Source organism: Bacillus rossius, chromosome 8, assembly GCF_032445375.1.
Source record: "Bacillus rossius redtenbacheri isolate Brsri chromosome 8, Brsri_v3, whole genome shotgun sequence".
Classification (NCBI taxonomy): Eukaryota; Metazoa; Arthropoda; class Insecta; order Phasmatodea; family Bacillidae; genus Bacillus; species Bacillus rossius.
In genome coordinates this window covers 49,712,285-49,729,721 of record NC_086336.1, presented here as the reverse complement: position 1 = coordinate 49,729,721, position 17,437 = coordinate 49,712,285, and the positions used below count along the sequence as shown (strand labels likewise).

Here is a 17,437-nt window from a genome sequence, read left to right as displayed (position 1 = left end):
ACTTACTGTCAAAAGTTATAATATTTCACTGGGAAGAAAATTAAACACCAAGATATTTTCAAACTGTTATATAAGATATTACTTTTTTTCTTTCGTCAATAAAATTTAAAATGTATTTGTATTCTGTCATAATGTTTGAGTAAACTGAAATAAATAAAAAAAATTCAAATCATTATAATATAAAATTTTTGCTTGATTTTGTTGTAAAATACATTTTTTAACTGTAATAATTAAGATAGACAGTAAAAAATTTAAAAAAATCTTGCTTTTATGAACTTTTTTTACATCGGTATGTCAGTGTGTTGTGTTGTCACGACTATTGTCACTTTATGTGTATCTTAAATTGTATGTTATTTTTAAGTTTTTTGTGCAATTTGTGTGTTTTTGGTTGTTAGTGTATTTTTTTTAAATGTTTTTTGTGTCATTCTGTAAATGGCTTTCAGCTGTAGGATGACATGAAACTAAACCACATAAATATATATATATATTTTTTTCAGTGATTTCCGACTACTTCTTCCTAATAACTCAATGGCAACGGCTTTTGCATTGTTGATGCTTTTTTTTTGTCTCCTGGCAACGGGTTTTACATTGTTGACGCTTTATTCATTTCTGGAACCAGTTTTTCTGTTATCATCTCTGTCATCACATTGTCATGGTATTAGCTAAATAAATTTAAAATTTGAAGCCCATTAAACACTTTTGGATCTAAGATGGCGTTTTCGGATGATTTTATTCCCTTTTAACTTAGTTCTAACGATTGGTTTTTGAGTGTATCATCTCAGTTCTCGGTATACGGCATTTGGTGGGAGTAATTTCGTGAATACGACGGAAGTCAAGGAATGGAAATGTGTAAAAACCACGGTGCTGCCATCTGAGGTGGATGGCAAGAACCTAAGTTTACAAAGCCAAAGTAAAACTTAATCGTTAGAATTTCTAAATGAATTTTAACAAGACGGGTGGTTATTTTAATAAAATTCCTTGTCAAAAAAAAGTCAAAAGCTGGGATTGAGTAATTTTTTCAAATCTTTTTCGCCTTTACCGGAGCCGTTTCATTAGCTGGTTTAAAATTTTGGTCTGCTAATAAAATGATTGGTTAGAGAATGAGGGGTTGGTTAGAGAAGGGGGGGTTGTTTAGAGAAGGGGGTTGGTTAAAGAAGGAAGGGTTGGTTAGAGAAGGGGGTTGGCTAGAGAAGGGGTGGGGGGAATTTGATAAGTTTTAACCTGGAAAGATTCCCGCCACAGCGTCGATGCGCGTGCCTCTGTCTTAATCCGAACTGTTAGCAGGATAAATAGCGAGTTTATCGTGCAGCGAACGTGATGGAACACGCACCACTATCTGCTCACGCGTGCTCTAACTCACACTGACGCACGAGACAAGCCGCAACGGTGCGTAATCGTCCAGCGGTTCCAAGCGCCACTTCTCACTCGCGTCTATCGGTTACGAATGGACTTTACGTTTAAGTAGGTACGCGAGATAGTCGTCTGGTGCAAGTTGTTATCGCCGAACTTCTTCTGCGTTATCATTTGCTTATCTCTAGAACAAATCGTGAGCACGAGCAAAATAATTAATTAAAAAGTACTCGCCAAAGATTTGTACCATCTAAACTTGGTAACGAGCAAAACCACATGTTCTCATTTAGCAAATACACTTATAATACGATAATTGGACAAGTAATTTAACGTGGAATTCTTAAAAATAATGCCCAAGTTATAAATGTTGTTTGATTGTGTTTTCAACATTTCTTGACGCAAATCACACGTAGTTTCCGCAACTGCCACTAGAACTCACTGTCGGAGAAGCTACGCAGACAATTACATCATTTTATTAGGAGACCAAAATTTTAAGCTATATTATGAAAAAGACTCCGATAAAAAAGAAAAAGACAGAAAAAAATACTAAACCCCGGTTTTGGACCCGATTTTCAAACATAAAATTTTTAAAAAATACTGCCTACCCTGTTAAAATCCATTAAACAGCTCATACTTTGTGAAATTTGGGTTTAAGCCATCCGCCACAGATTGACAGCACCGTGGTTACACATTTCCGTTCCAAGCGACTTCCGTTACATTCACGCTATGACGCCTACCAAATGAGCTAAGATGATACACGCACAAACACACAAACACAAACACACACACACACACACACACATAAATATATATATATCAGGAATATTCACCCAGACTCGAGAACATAGCCTCTAGATAAATAAGCACCATTACTTACATACGAGCGTATATGGAAGGAACAGAAATGGTGATCAGCCAACCGTAGTGCAGTCGAATGGACTCCCGCTTTTGACGTGATGGGTTCCGGGTTTCAGTTCCGGGTAAGGCATGTCTGTATACTTGTATCGTCTTAATTCGTCAGATAAATGTGTCGGTCAATTCAAAAACAAAATAATAATAAATAAAAGTAATGATAGGGGATAGATTAGCTCACTGGTAATGAAAAATAACATACGTGACAAACCTTTAGTTTGGAATTAAAAATAAAATTGCGGCAGTGACCGCTAGTACGTCAAAACATTTGACTAAGTTCTTTGGGCTGTCATTAATTGGTTATAGATTTGTTTATTTATTGCATTAATTTGTTAGATCCTTTTTTGTGTGTGTGCAAGTTTGCACGATAGTTATGAAGATCCTTTCGCCATAAGCAGCTGAGAAGGAACGAATTTTTTCTGTATGTTCTGATATGTTTTAGGATATGAAATTTCTCACACAATAACCACTTATTGTTTTTTGATAATGTTCGCAAAAATCCACCAAATAAGTTAACGCGTAAGTACGCTTTGAAACGTTTCGTAAATGAAGTTTTTAATCAAACACCACCACAGAAAGTTTATTAATGTTTCTTTAATAAAGAATAGAAATTTTAAAGCAATATGCATATATTCGTGCCACATTTAGACGGACCATCACATACGTAATGAATTTTGTGTAGTTAAATATGCAAGTCATGACCAAGCAAATTCAGCAAATTAAATTTTAATTAAGTGCACGGCCATGTCTTTCCCTGGCGTAAAAATGTTCAACACGGATGAGTTGAAGAGAGTAAATCACAGTAAGTGTTATGTTGGGTGGCGTCACTCGCTTTCCAACACAGTAAGAAATACAATATTAGACATGATTTCAATTACGAATGTGGCATTGATAACTAATATAAGTTGATACAAGTAGTTTAAATGGTATTTAAAATTTCACGTCAGTATATATTTAATTTTTGAAATCACAACTGTTGCTAAAATACATTAAACTTTTTTTGTTGAAGAGTTTCACCTACAACCATAACTAAACTCATACTGCTTAGTTGTTAGTGTAAAGGTGGTCAATATATCATACTTTCACATAAGCCGTATGCTTATATTCGAGGCTACTGCAATAGGCAGAGTGCACATCTAGGTAAGTATAGGTCAGAATCACCTGGCACGTTCTACTATCTACGCTATCTCCTTTAGTCGAGGTCCGTCGACCTTAGGCGGGATATGCCAATGATTGGGGTGAGTTATGTTCGGTAGCGGTCACCTAGTGTAGGATACCCAAGGAATATGTTTACGTGTTAGATATGGATATCATTATATATAAGAAATTTATATAGCACTATACACACCTAGGTAGATTTAAATAATAATGAAGGATACCTTAACGGCAATTCTAAATCTCGGAGCTGCTGATATAATTATTTCGGTTAGGAATATTGGGACATTCAAATACGATATGATTAATATCTGCCAGTACAGTTTAGCAAATGTAAAAACGGCGTTTCCGATACACCAAGTTTATATAACTGATCTGGGGTCGCGTTGTGATTCGTCCTTGGACGATGTTTCTGGGTTGATTATCAAATATAATTTTATTACTTACAATGTGATTCTGATGTAACGCAATATAGACTTGTGTGTTTCTATGGGAGTGATTTTATCAAGTCATATTCATTCCTCCGTAATGAGACTTCTCATAGTATGAGTATATTATATATTGCTTTGATCTCAGTACCATTTTGTATGACCAATTTAGCTATAATCTATCAACAACCTAAATACCTGGTGTCCCATGTGTCGTGGTATCCAAATAAATCTTGTGAGTATGTTTATGTTGGCCAATTCTAGATCTAGATTCTTGATGAGCCATACTAATGGCACCCAAAAGAGGAGGGCATTTATTTAAAAGGTTTATTACGCTGTATGAGTCCGTTGTGATCATGGGATGTTCGATTATTTCTTTTTCAGCATAAAGAAGAGCCTTATAAATTGTATATGCCACAGTGTAATAAACTTTAAAGATTTCAGTTATTTCAAAAATGCCAGTGTGGTTTGTTTACTCTCATAATATGCTGCTCCAACTCCCTGCGCTCTGAAATAGTAAAATGGGTCGGCATCAATTTCGTACCTATAAAAATTGGTATTATTTGATAAGTGATGTCGTATGGCGATAAGTGTCTATGGAAACAATCTGTAGGAGTTGTATTTTAAGTTCTTCTTGAAGGTTCAAGTCTGTTGTCCACAGCCCTACGAATTCCTGCAATGTGGTAGGTCAGTGAACGTATCAATGTCGTACTCATTGTTAGATCTCTGTGTAGATGATTCGAGTGGCAGATGCGGTACTGGAGAGGATGGGAATGCTCCAAAGATAATGTGCATGCTAATATATCGATACATTTTTAAGGCCATTACTCCTTCTAAATGAAATATCGTGAAATATTTTAAAGCCACAGTCTGGTATAGAGCGTATAGTTGTTATATAAAAAATAATATGTTTATCTCTGCTTCCCAGTGGCACTGAGTTAAAACTTTAACAAGATCTATACAATTGCGAAATTTATGTTTTAGATAATTAATATGAGGTTTACCAGCCAATCGATGACCTAACATTTACTTAATATAGTGTAACAACTGGTAACATGGTCCCCTGTATTTTAAATTGCATGATTATTGTTTTTATTATAATTTCGCGTAAAATAACATAACCGTACTTTTCTCCAACTAAATATCTAACACATTAACTGTCGTCCAGATATTTATTTTATTTAATTGTAGTATTCATCAGCTCTTTTGAATGCTGAGAAGTTTTGATATAAGCTCATTACTACGTCATTTGCATAGGTTATATTATATACCCAATAAGATTTATGAGATCGTGAGTAAACAAAATTGATACTGTTTAATAGTTTGATACTCTGTTGACAGCAGGTGCAACACTTCTTGAGTCGACGTATCAATAGTTTAGCCCTCGTTCACGAGTTATATCCTCCAGCAGTGTTTATTCAAGCCACGCCCTTATACTTAAAAAAAACAAAACACCGTTCTTTTAAAAAAAAAATTGCATGCAAAAAGTAAACATATTATTGTTTTATTTACAGCAAGCGCATAGTTCATTTCATATTTACGTTATCTTGCATTGTACGTGAATGTGCGATTGTCTACTGTTGTATGGCTCCGTTATTTAAGGCCCCCATCTGCCCTGGCACACACACGATGCGCAGAGCTTCAGGAAAAAACAACGCGATTTCAAAACTGCTCAAGATATCCGAGTGGAGTCTGCTTACGAAAAGCATTTAAGAATTCGCTGAAAAGTTCTTTTGATTTGGGATTAATTTTTTTAACTGTGGTTAGAGAAGAGTTGAAATGGCTAAAAGACGTGTTTTCAGAGCAATATTTAGGCGTAAAACAATCGGCAGATTCTTGAAAGCACTTACGGGACTTTCATCACACCTTTATCTTCATTTCTCCTCCACATAATGATACGGTCACCGCTCACAGTTGTCCTGTAGACGATGAAAAGACTGCGCGCCAGTCCAGAGACAATACCGAGGGAATCGATACTTCATACGGTTGACCACTGAAATCTAACAGTTTCCCAGTCCAGGGCCTGGCGCTTAGGGGCGATACCGCGCTAGAAGTACCAGCGAGCGTCGCACTTACCGCGGCGCCTCATCGGCACCGCAGGGGAGTGTGTCGGTGTGTGTGTATTTTTTTTTTCTTTTTAAATAGTTTTATTTTGATACTGCTTGTATCATCAATGTTCACACTCGTGCTATGCACAATTCCACCAACACTTACTCAAACGTTCCAGCTGTTTTGAGCTCTTTCGTCAATACTTCGACGGTCGTTGGTAATAGAGCAAAAGAAAGAAAACAATAGCAATTGAAATAAATTGGGGAAAATTATTTTTAAAAAACCCAGACCGCAGCAATAAAATAAACTGAGATAAAGAATGGTCGAGCGGGGAAATTTAATATTCGTATTAATGTTTGTGTTTACTTGAATTAAATTGAGTTACAAATTCTAAAATTATGTTTGATTAAAAAATCAAAAAAGAAAACATAATGAAATTCATCAAAAACTGTTGCAATTGGCCCGTGCGTCACTAAAGGGTAGGGTTACGCTACGGCAGACAAGAGATAGCAGCACTATTTTTTTTTACACACACGTAAATAGTGAATATACAACTAAATTAACAAGTAGCGAGGGTCAGCAAGTGTGTGTTCAACGGGAAGCCTTAAGATGCACATCAAATTCTGTCCCTGCCCGAACACGCCACGAATATTCACCTTCGGCCAGCCTCGGGTTTATTTATATATATTTATATTTCTCTGTTTATTTTAATGTAGCTATAATAACCTAACTAACCGTCGATAGTGTTTTGAAGTGTTTTAATGTAGCTAACATAACCGACCACTTTTAATATTTGAATTCATTTTTTCCCTGCGCAAAAATAAAAAAAATAAATCCCGAGGTTGGCCGAAGGTGAATATTCGGGCGTGTTCGGGCAGGGACAGAACTTGACGGACATCTTAGGCTTCTCGTGACCAACCCCCGGAGGAGAAGCGACACGACGGCTTCGGCAGTTGAGGAAGTGTCTTTCGGCCATCGACCGGACTGCATTGATAACGGTCGGCCCGTCTTGCCCGGGAAGGGGGCGTGTGAGCGGGGAGAATCGGCGGGTGGTGGGGGGGGAAGGGGTAAAAAGAAATGGAAGGGGTGGGAGGGAGGGGGCGTGGTGGTTTCTGCGGCTGACCAGTGTTTATAAATACGGCGCGCGGACGTTGTCTCCAGCCGACTGCCTTCGAGACCACCGCAAATGACAGTTCGCAGGAGCATCGAGGACAGAGACGGGGGCGTACGAGCAGCTATGATGGGTGAGTCTGTGCGCGCGGGAACTCCATCCGTCCGTTATTTAAGTAACCCCCGACAAAGCCTACGTACATCGAAAATTGAAAGGGAAAATTCGCAAACGCGTACATTTTTGGATACAAATTTCTAAAATTTTTGGCGAATGTCCATCAACGCGAGTGTTCAAATGGCTGGAACACTTTTTTTTTTTATATTTTAAATCCGAATTTACCATTTTTACGCCAGAATTCAAAACATGATACCACTGTTTGGTTTAAGTGGTCTTACACGAGCGTCTGACCCACTTGTGAGGCTTAAATCTCGAAAATTAGGTAACTTCTGTGAAACTCTGGAACATTTGCTGAAATCGACCTGTTGGACGGTTTCGGTGCCTGCGCGTGGCGGGTCGACCAGCTGCTAGCTTTTTAATCCGATCGCTGCGTAAAAAATCTCTTAAGGTGAACGCGCGGACGCAACTTATTCGCAAGCTGATGTGTTTGAACGAGTCGTGCAATAAGAGATTGGTGTTGGGAATGGGAAGTGTGTTGACATGATAGGAAATTTAGAGACCGTTGAAAAAAAAAGTAAAGTGTCCATAATTTTGAAAGTCGGTGGCAACCAATTTAAAGATAAGGTTTTTATTTTTTTTAGTATTTGTCAGGGAAAATCAATAATTTTAATTGATTTCAGGGAAATTTTACCATAGGATAATATTTAAAAAAGAAGGAATCAAGCCGAGGAAATTTCGAAATTTTGGCTGTTAAGTCAGAAATTTGACCACAGATTTGTGTAGAAATAATAGAATATAACACAAAACATTGAGTTAGTAATTTTCTCTGTCCACCACATGGTCTTATAGCAAGGTCTGGACACATCCTATCCTTCTCCTTGGCAAAATCCATCCGCTTAGTGAAGCCCGCGGCTGCTAGCGAACTAAAGGCGCTAATAACAGTTTAAAGTTTAGAACCTCGTCAATGGATGGCGTTGCCTTTAATTTATAACGCTTTATCTTTTGGTACGTCCTATCACGTCTTGCCTGGGGGTTACCTGCCTTCCCACTAAACGAAGCTGAAGATTGGCGTCCTGGTTTTGCTGATGACGAGACTATGCAATCAATGGGACATCAAAAATTAAAATTTCCTGTTTCAAATGTGTCTCCTAAAGACTTGAAAACTCTGTAGTGAAGTTACTTACATTGTGTGTATCTATCTAACCTTTTTTTCTACCACAATATTGGTCACTAGTAAACGCACTCTTCCTACCGCATTGGCAAGTAGTCCAAAGTTGTTTTGAACACGCAGTAATATGGGGCTACGGTTAGCGCTTTCGGGGTACACAACGTGTAATATAGGTTCGCCAGGTTAACACCAAGGAAGCTCTACCACTGTATTACGTTTAGGCGTGTAGAAGTTAGTTGCCACGTGTTGCTCAACAATTGCGCATAAAAAAAGGGACAAACTAAAATCAGGAATTAAGAAGTGTAATTGGGCGTTTAGTTCCTGCTGAACTGAAAATGCCACGCAAATTTAAAACTTAGAAAGCTACGTAAGTTAACGTGTGTAACTCTCTTATAACTTCATTTTGACATTGTGTAACTGTTATGAACCTGGCCGTTTTTCGGTAAGTTTCATGTAGACGTTTTTGACACCGTCGCGTCGGGGTAATTTTTTATTTTTTTTTAAATGTTTGGATACTTATTTTTTAACATACTTACCTGCAGTTCGCGACACCGCTCTTTTCACAATCGGCTTGTGTCCCATGACGCAAGCGCGCGTGTAAAAAAAAAAAAAGCTTGTGCAAGCTCGAAACTAGAACGAGAACGGCAACAGAAACATTTCCGCTCTTCCATTGGTCATTTCTCTCTTTCAATCTGGAGAGGCGAGAGGCCCGGTGTGAACGACGGGAAATATATATATATATTTTATTTGCTGGCGGTTGAGTGTGTGTGTTGTGGACCGCCGGGGTCGGCGCACGGCAGGTGGGAGGTTTTTTTTTTTTTGTTTTGTTGGCTGGACCGCCGCCGGCGAGGAAAGTGCCGGTCGCCCTGAGAGGTGCGACGGGGATTGTGTCAAGGCCTCGGCGCCGTCGGCTCGGCCCACGCGGCCTAACTGCTCCCAGCGAGCTGCAGGCGGCGGTTATTCATTACCGCGCGTCCGGTTGTATTTAAAAAAAAAAATATTGGTTGTCTGTAAAGTCGGTTTACGGACGATGGTTTAACGTGACAAACGTCGTAACAAAACATTGATGAGATGATTGCATACTTTTATGAATAAAATTGAATCAATTTATTGAATTATCACTATTTTGTATGGATACAAAGAAGGAGTGAAATGAAATCTACAATTTAATTGATGAATTTACTTTTATTGGCACTCATTATTTTTAATGTGATTATTACTTTAACGAAGAGATTATTTTAACTATAACTTTTACACATGTTAGCTATTTAACTTTTTCCAATCTGTGTTATTCTCTAAAGGATAGGACGATGGTAGGAAACCAATGGGAGTGTTTCAAGTTTAATGTGCCTCGAAAAAGTCAAATCGATGGTTGTTCCAATAGAGTGGATGAGAGATAGATGCGGCACAAGCGTAAAATGCGCATAACGGGACTATGGGTCATCCCTTTTCGTGCGTGCAGCCGGCGTTCATCGATTTATTAGACGTTGTTACGTCAAGAAAACATTCTAAATAAAAGAACTTGGGCTGTGTTTTGCGGTGCAAAGCTGTATATTCACAACAAAAAAAAAATATATTTGATTTTGAAAATGTTAGAACTTTTGAGGAACGTTTTTGTTCCCAGGAGAAATTGCTACGTCTAACACACCCACATGTATTTTAACGTGAAAAAAGAATTAAAATAAGTTAGCGGTTGTGGAGCGACAAAAATATATTTCATTGTGGGAATGTGAATTTAAAAATCTTGTATAGACTGGATACGCAATAGGGAACAATTACCCTAAAGACAATACGTAGACCACTCGCCACTATCTGTTCGATTAAGGCCGGGTTTATAAACCACGCAAGGGACTCATCGACACAATAACTAAACGCAACAATATAATTTTTTTTGTTAATTTTTAAAGCACTAAACTGTAAGTTTGGAATTGTTCAATAGAAAATGTTCTTACTCCAGGCTTCATGTTTTTCTGCACGGAAATTTTTAACAAGTGAAAATGTTTATTCACATGTAACGTTTGCGTTGGTGATTTTTTTTTTTTTTTCGGAACACTCCACTTCATTTATTTAAAGCGGAAACTCAAGACGTTTAAAGTTGGACGAGAGTTTTTTTTTTTTTTTTTTTTTTTTTTTTTTTGCGTTTTGCGTAATTTAGTTTATTGTGGCGTGGGAAGGACAATCGAACTATTTTTTTTCCTTGCTAAATAAAGTCTTTAAATATTTCATGTCCGATGCGGTTGGTTCATTGACGTTGCAAAACCTATGAGCCCTCTTTTATGCAATTTTCTTACGCAGCGAGTGATTTCATCAATAGTCCATTGAGTTGTGAACTGTTCGGAAATGGCTAGCTGTGACTTAGCTCAAGTCTGCGTTTCACCTCACTGTAGCCATATGGCAAAACGAAAATTATAGCGTAAATGGTGGCTGACCACGCCTGATTTAAGTATGAATTAGGGATCACTAAAATTAGTCATTTAAAACTTTTCACAATGTATACTCTACATTAGAACGTGTCCCGTAAACATGATGCAACCATAAGCCAAGCAAAAAAAAAAAAGCTTAACTAGTTATCATGTAGTAGTCAAATGAACGCATGGCCGCAGCATGAGTCTCACATACGTTCTGCAGCAAAATTTCTTAACGTAACGTTTAATTTTTACAAAAAAAAAATGTGTGTTGGAAGTTAATTTTTTTTTTTTCCTTCAACAAACTCTGATCATTGATATTGTTGTAGTCATGTGATGAAGATAAGAATGTCTTTATTCTGCGCGGTTCTGTCACGTTTACAAGCCGTGCTTCGAATTTGGAATTAAGGATCGTGAAAGCCCCCCCTTTGCATTAGACCTTGAGTTACTCGTCAGCGAATTCACTCGTTCAAAGATGAACCTCGTGGGTGCAACGCAATTTGAACAACTTGCCACTCTCTTTTTTTCTTTCTGAGAGCAAAGCCAATTCTCGTGGTTAGAATCATTGAAATACAAATCGTAAAAAAATTGGTTGTCTGTAGTGTCGGTTTACGGGCGATAGTTTAACGTGACGTCATAACAAAACATTGATGAAATGATTGCATACTTTTATGAATAAAATTGAATCATTTTTATTTTAGTAATAAAAGAATAGATACTTGAAATTATACTAGTAATCAGATTTTTAAAATGAAAGAATAATTAACCTTTATTGCCGAAATTGTTGTTGTAATAAGCAATGAAAACCACATTAACCTTTCACTTCACTTTATAAACAGTCGACGAAACAGTTCATGTGTAGATAAGTTGTGTGCTGCCTCTGTCTTTCTTCTCCTCGGACGCATAGGCCAATCGAGTGGAAGAGAGATAAATGCGGCGCAAGCGTACAATGAGCGTAACGGGACACAGCGTAACGGAACATGTGCGTAACGGGACACTTTTTCGTGCGTGCAGCCGGATTTCATCGATTTATTAGACGTCACGTCAAAAAATTGTTTAAATCTTCCTGCAGCAGGTGTGTGTGTGTGTTTATATCGCCCTGCATTATACACTCGCCTGCTAGTGATGGCACATTTCACTAGTGGTCGGACGTTTGTGACTTGCTAACCCACTTTTTCCACACGCTACGTGTAGCGTTCTTAAGTTCTTACACGTAAAGGTGAACGCGTAGGTAACGAATTCTAAAAACGCGGGTATTCATTCTGCCATTCGCATTCGTACTTAGGATTTTGGTACGAATTAACTTCATTTAAGTGCTTAGTCTACTCCTTCCTCTCTCCCACTCAGCAAGGGAATGCAGAGAACTGATCTTCGGTATTAAGATAAGCAATACCAAAAGATTGCAAGTAATAGGTTGCAATTTTTGCTAGCTGTATAAATCTAAAGAGTATTCAGGCACTTTCGGTATGAAATTGTGTTAAAATTTACTGATGTAATATTGATAGTAACTACGTTAGATACATTAAATTTATATTTACTTTCTAAGTTTGTATAATATTAATATTATAGCATGAAATTGTTACTTGTATTACAGTAACCAATTCATTGAATTGTACACACACATTTGCAAAATTCTTTAGATCTTTAAAGAATATACATATAATGGCTTTAACTAAAGTAAGCAATGTGCGCACGCTAAGATGTGAATCCCATCTCGAACAGTTTATCCTATGTTTATTTCGTTTACGTATTACCGTTAGTTGGTATTTTATCACGATAGCTCTCTTGCAGTTTGTTTTTTATTTTTTTTCCTTCTGGATACTTTTTAAATAGTACCTTACAGCGGTTAAGTCACGCAATTGTGCATAATTAGGATCACTTGCTTCACCTTTTTCACCTCGAAAATGTCAAGTGGATTAAAAGGTGGAAAATATTTGTGGCACACCAGTTGCAAGAGAAAATCGAATTAATCCTGCAAGAAAATCCCTCGGTGGTAGTTGAAAAAATCAATTTGTGCGAGGCACAGCCTGAAGGTTATTGATGTGTAACATCTTAGCTCTCAATGTACGGTATTTTGTGGGGAGTGATCTCGTGAATGGCACGGAAGTCACGCATGGAACGGAAATATGTAACCACGGTGCTTCAGACTGGCGGATGACTCGAAGCAAAGTTCACAAAGACAGGGAAACGTTAATAGTATTAACTGTTATTGAATTCAAACAAGATAGGACAGAATTTAAAGAAGAAAAACCTTGTTAAAAATCGGTTTCAGTATTTTTTTTTTTTTTTGTTCTTTCGCTACTATCGCAGCCGTTTCATTATATAGTTTAAAAATTTCGGTCTGCTTACATAGCTTCTCCGGCAGTGAATTCTAGCGGCTGGTGTGGAAATAACACGTGATTCGCTTAAAGAAATGTTTTAGTTGAAAAAACACAATTTGCGTACATTTATCAATTTGGGAAATGTTTCTAAAGAATTCAAAGTTTAATTCCGTGTCAAAATTTCTGTATAGTAATTTTTTTTTTTTTTTTGGGACACGAGAACACGTGAATTTGCTCGTTACCGAGGTTGTAAGAGTACTGAAAGAAAGACTCGCTCACGGGGTTTTTTTTTTTTTATTTTTTTTTTTTTTTTTTTTTTTGCTTTGGTGACCTCCAGCCCCTGACCGTGGGCTGGCCAGTGTCCAAGCCGGTCCGCGACCTTCCCATGATGGACCGTGGGGGGTCGCACTTGAATTGTCTCCGCGACGAGGCTCGTGCGTGACACGCATGTCTCCCGGACTCTTCCCGGCCGTCTACACGCTAGCTTCTCGCTGGGAGAGCTGAAGAATTCACTCGACCCCCGGATAGGCTCCCGAAAATATCTCGTGCAACTCGCGCGGTCAGAAAGTCTTTTGAATACTCGTCGGATGATGTGCACCATCTTAAACCTCGGTAACTAGCAACTCCGTGCGCGTTCTCATGTCACAAATGCATTTATTTACTTCAACGAACGAAACTCGGGGCCTCTTGACGTTAACTTAACGCAAGAATTCTTTTAAAAATATGCCTGCCGCAAGAATTCGCAGCTACGTATACAATTGAATCATTTGATTTGCGTACCGAAAATATAAACTATATAATTAACTGCTCCGAAAACAACCGAATATGATTTGAAAAATAAAAAAACTTAAAAGACTAAGCACTTAAATGAAGTAAATTCGTACCAAACATAATTTTAAACAATGAAGTTTATTAAAATACTGCCTATCTTGTTAAAAATTCATTACAGTTAGGATTATTACAGTTTTCCATTTGGCTTTGTGAACTTTGGTTTTGTGTGCTATCCGCTTCAGATGGCAGCAAGTTGGTTACTTTCCCTTTCCATACGAATTCCGAAATGCCTTATACCGGGAGCTAAGAATCTCGCACACCAATAAAAATTTCCATTCTGCTAGTACTTGAGTCTTTTCAATGTAACTAACCTAATACAAATAACCTTTAATTATGATTCACTAGACGTGCGGAAGGAAAAATAAAAAAACACATTATCGCAAGAATATTTTTGAAAAAAAAAAAATATATATAACCTAACTACATCGCAATTTTCTCCTGCAAAATAATAAAAATTAAAATGGCCCGAAAGCGAAACATTTGGGTGCCTGACTCTGATTGAATGAACTTCGGGTGAGCATAAATTAAAAAATTCTGGTTTATTTCGATAATAGTCCTTCACTTATGTCTTACAGCTAAAAACTATTAACCAAAATTATTTACATTAAAAAATATCATTTTGGAGTTGTTTTAAAGTTATTAAGCGTAAGTAGAGCAGTGTATCGAAGCTTTATCCAGAAAATCGATTACTGTGTGTAGTGTGTAAACTTCTGTGCCAATAGTTGAGCAACGGCTCTTCTTGCAGTGTTCAGCGTGATTTTTATTTTGCAAACAAGAACTAACGTCATGCAGCAAACCTTTTGGGATTGATAGTAGCCCACTTTTTTGTTATAGCTAACAAAACTTAAAACTTTGCGTAGTTGGAAACGGTGAAGCAATTTAGAAAAAAAATATCCGTTATGTTACATGTGAACTGTTTACCATAAGAACCAAATATTATACAGTAATAAAGTTCCATGTAGGTTAAATTTAGTAATGTAATCAAGTAACGGTAGTTTTTTTCACTTCAATGTAGATATCTTGTAGTTACAAAATAATTATTTTTGAATGTGCCTTTAAGTTGATTTTCTTAAATATGTTAATGTGCAGCTTACATGTATGTTTTAAAACCGTTTTTGTAAAATATTTCGTGCTTTTATGGTAAATGCTTTATATATTGTTTATACCTGTTCACACAAGACTACGTTACCCTGACCTTTGACGGAACTAGTGTGGTAACAGCCGCAGAACATACTACCCAGTACTATAAATTTAGTATAAATTTTAGTACTCCAGAACTAAATAAAACATTATTGGGAGATTCGAACTTTTCTTTCACTGTCTTTCAAAAATCCAATGCAAACCAAAATTATCATAGCAACGATGGGGGGAAAAAAGTTTTACTCGTGCATGGTAATTTTAATAAATTTCAATTAAAATGTATAATTTTTAGTACAAATTTAAGTAACTTTTAATACATAAAACTTTGTGTTTGTCAACTGTTTCTTGCATTCCACCAAATATATATATATATATATATATAAATAAATATTACATTCTTGTTTAAATTTAATGTATTAATTTCCACACAACGCTTCTGTGCACTATGGCTTTACGTTTAGCACGTGTGCTGACGCGTCAACAAAGGTGACAGGGCATGCATGACTACACGTACGCTACGTGAAGCCTGTTTATATCTTGTGCCAACGTTTTCCGACGACCAAGTGTTTGCCTTGTGTGAAACTGTTCTCAAAATACTTGTAATTTTATGTCAGTGATGGGAAGTGTGAATCAAACGTGGTCGGGCATCGTTTCAGCAACGTTTTGGACGATGCATATAGGGCTGTGGCGGTGTAAAAAAAAAGAAGCGACTTCCTAACTACGTCGCTGCATGCAGTCTCCTGGCCAATTGATAAAACTCCTTGACGTTTGACAATGGCTTTCACCCGTTCATCCCGAGCAAGGCTGCCGGGTTCGTCTTGTCGAGACAAGTGTGGCTGCCTCCCCCTCCCCCCCCCCCCTCCACACCGGTGGGTCGTTTACACAACCAATTTGACTCTTCGCGCGGGGACTTGGGGAGCCGGGTCACCGTGTCTCTGGGTCCGTCCGTCCGTCCGCGGCCTCTCGCTTCACTTCGCACCTGCCGGGCAGGCCTTTCTCCCGCCTCTTGTGGGCACCGTGACGTCGGTGCTGGGGATGCGGGCTGCTGCGCATATGCATAGCATAAAGGGCTTTCTACATCGTAGACCAGTGTTACTTCAAAACATCTAGGCAAACCCTCACTAGTTTTGAACTCATTACCTCATGAGCGTACGCAGAATTGAATTTGCCGGAGAATGGTTGTGGGGGGGGGGGGGGGGTTTGGGGGGGGGGCGTTTGGGGGGGGGGGGGGGAGTTAGAATTTTATTTTCACGCAGTTTGTTTTAATTACTTCAATTTTGTGGTTTTTTTTCTCTCGAATTTCTTAGAATTTCAAGCCGTGTAGGATTGCTTTTGTTGCTTTTATTTCACACATCCCCCCCCCCCACACACACACACACTAAAACAATCTCATCCCTTGCGCATACGCTATTGATTATACCACATTAAGATTTAAAAAAAAAAAAAAGTTTATTTGGGTTTAGCGTTAAGGTCGTTAATACAGAGAAATAACAGAGAATTGTGTTTTCTTCCTCACTTTAGAACAGCTGAAATAACTTCAGGTAGAGCAGGTACAAGAGGGCATCTTTCGTTTCCCTTCCGCAAGTTTACGGGAGTGTTACCGTGACTGTGAAGGTGTTGACTATTCCGTCTCCATGGTTACGAGGCACCCCTCTAACCCCCTGCCCTGACGTTGGGTAAGTTTGTTCGTTGTAAACATGGCTGTCGGCTCTCGACTCCGGTAAAGGGACATGCCCCGCCATCTTGAATTTTATAACATTGTCCTCCCATCTTGATATTATCTCAGGCCTTAAGGATATTTATTTGCCTTTTCCTTGCTTTTTTTCTTTAGTGAATGGCCCGTCATGTTTTGGTGGGAACACTATATGCATGAGTTTATGTAAATATTTTTAGAACTGTGCCATGCATGTTGACTTAAAGGCTTCACAAGAGCTGGTTGCAATGGATTCTCCAACCCTTGAAATTAGGTAGTAAGTCATGAAATGAAGGCTGTGGCATTCGTCTGAAAATCAAACCCCTCAAGTTGTTTCCAAGGTACATTTCTTGAACGTAACATGTTGACAATATTATGCGCTGTATTGAGTTTTTTTCATCTGAAAAAAGTATTTTAGTGGTACGAAATAGCTATGTAAATCTTCAGGGTCCTACGCCACAGGGAAGTAAGATATCTAGTTTCATATGCACTAGTGGTTGTGTAATGAGTTTACTTGGGAAACAGTTGATGAGGCTAGGTGCTGTTGTGATAATTGCACACTCAAGAAATGGTCCCAATATCGGCAAGACCATTCTGTCTCGTGTCGGTTATCTATGGTTTCAAAAAACTACAGGCATATTCTGGGGTTGTATATTACCGCTGCGTCGTGAGTTTCTTTACCGATATCTGTCTAATCTCGCTGTTAAGACCAAACCTTATTTAAACAGGAATAAATTAAACTTGACTGAGCGCATTA

At 38.0% G+C, this 17,437-nt stretch overlaps 1 protein-coding gene across 3 annotated transcripts in view; it reads left to right on the top strand.

Annotated features, from left to right (window-relative positions):
• LOC134534898 (aquaporin-4-like) overlaps window positions 1–17,437 on the top strand; it is a 64,650-nt gene that overhangs the window by 27,822 nt on the left and 19,391 nt on the right. Inside the window, exon 1 of one of the 3 annotated variants that reach the window (XM_063373578.1) lies at window positions 7,000–7,138. The exons of the other annotated variants lie outside the window; for them this stretch is intronic. Within the exon in view, the coding sequence (XP_063229648.1) occupies window positions 7,081–7,138 (58 nt within the window). The 5' untranslated portion in view covers window positions 7,000–7,080. Of the gene's footprint in view, window positions 1–6,999; window positions 7,139–17,437 lie in introns of those variants that run through there. 3 annotated transcript variants of the gene reach the window in all.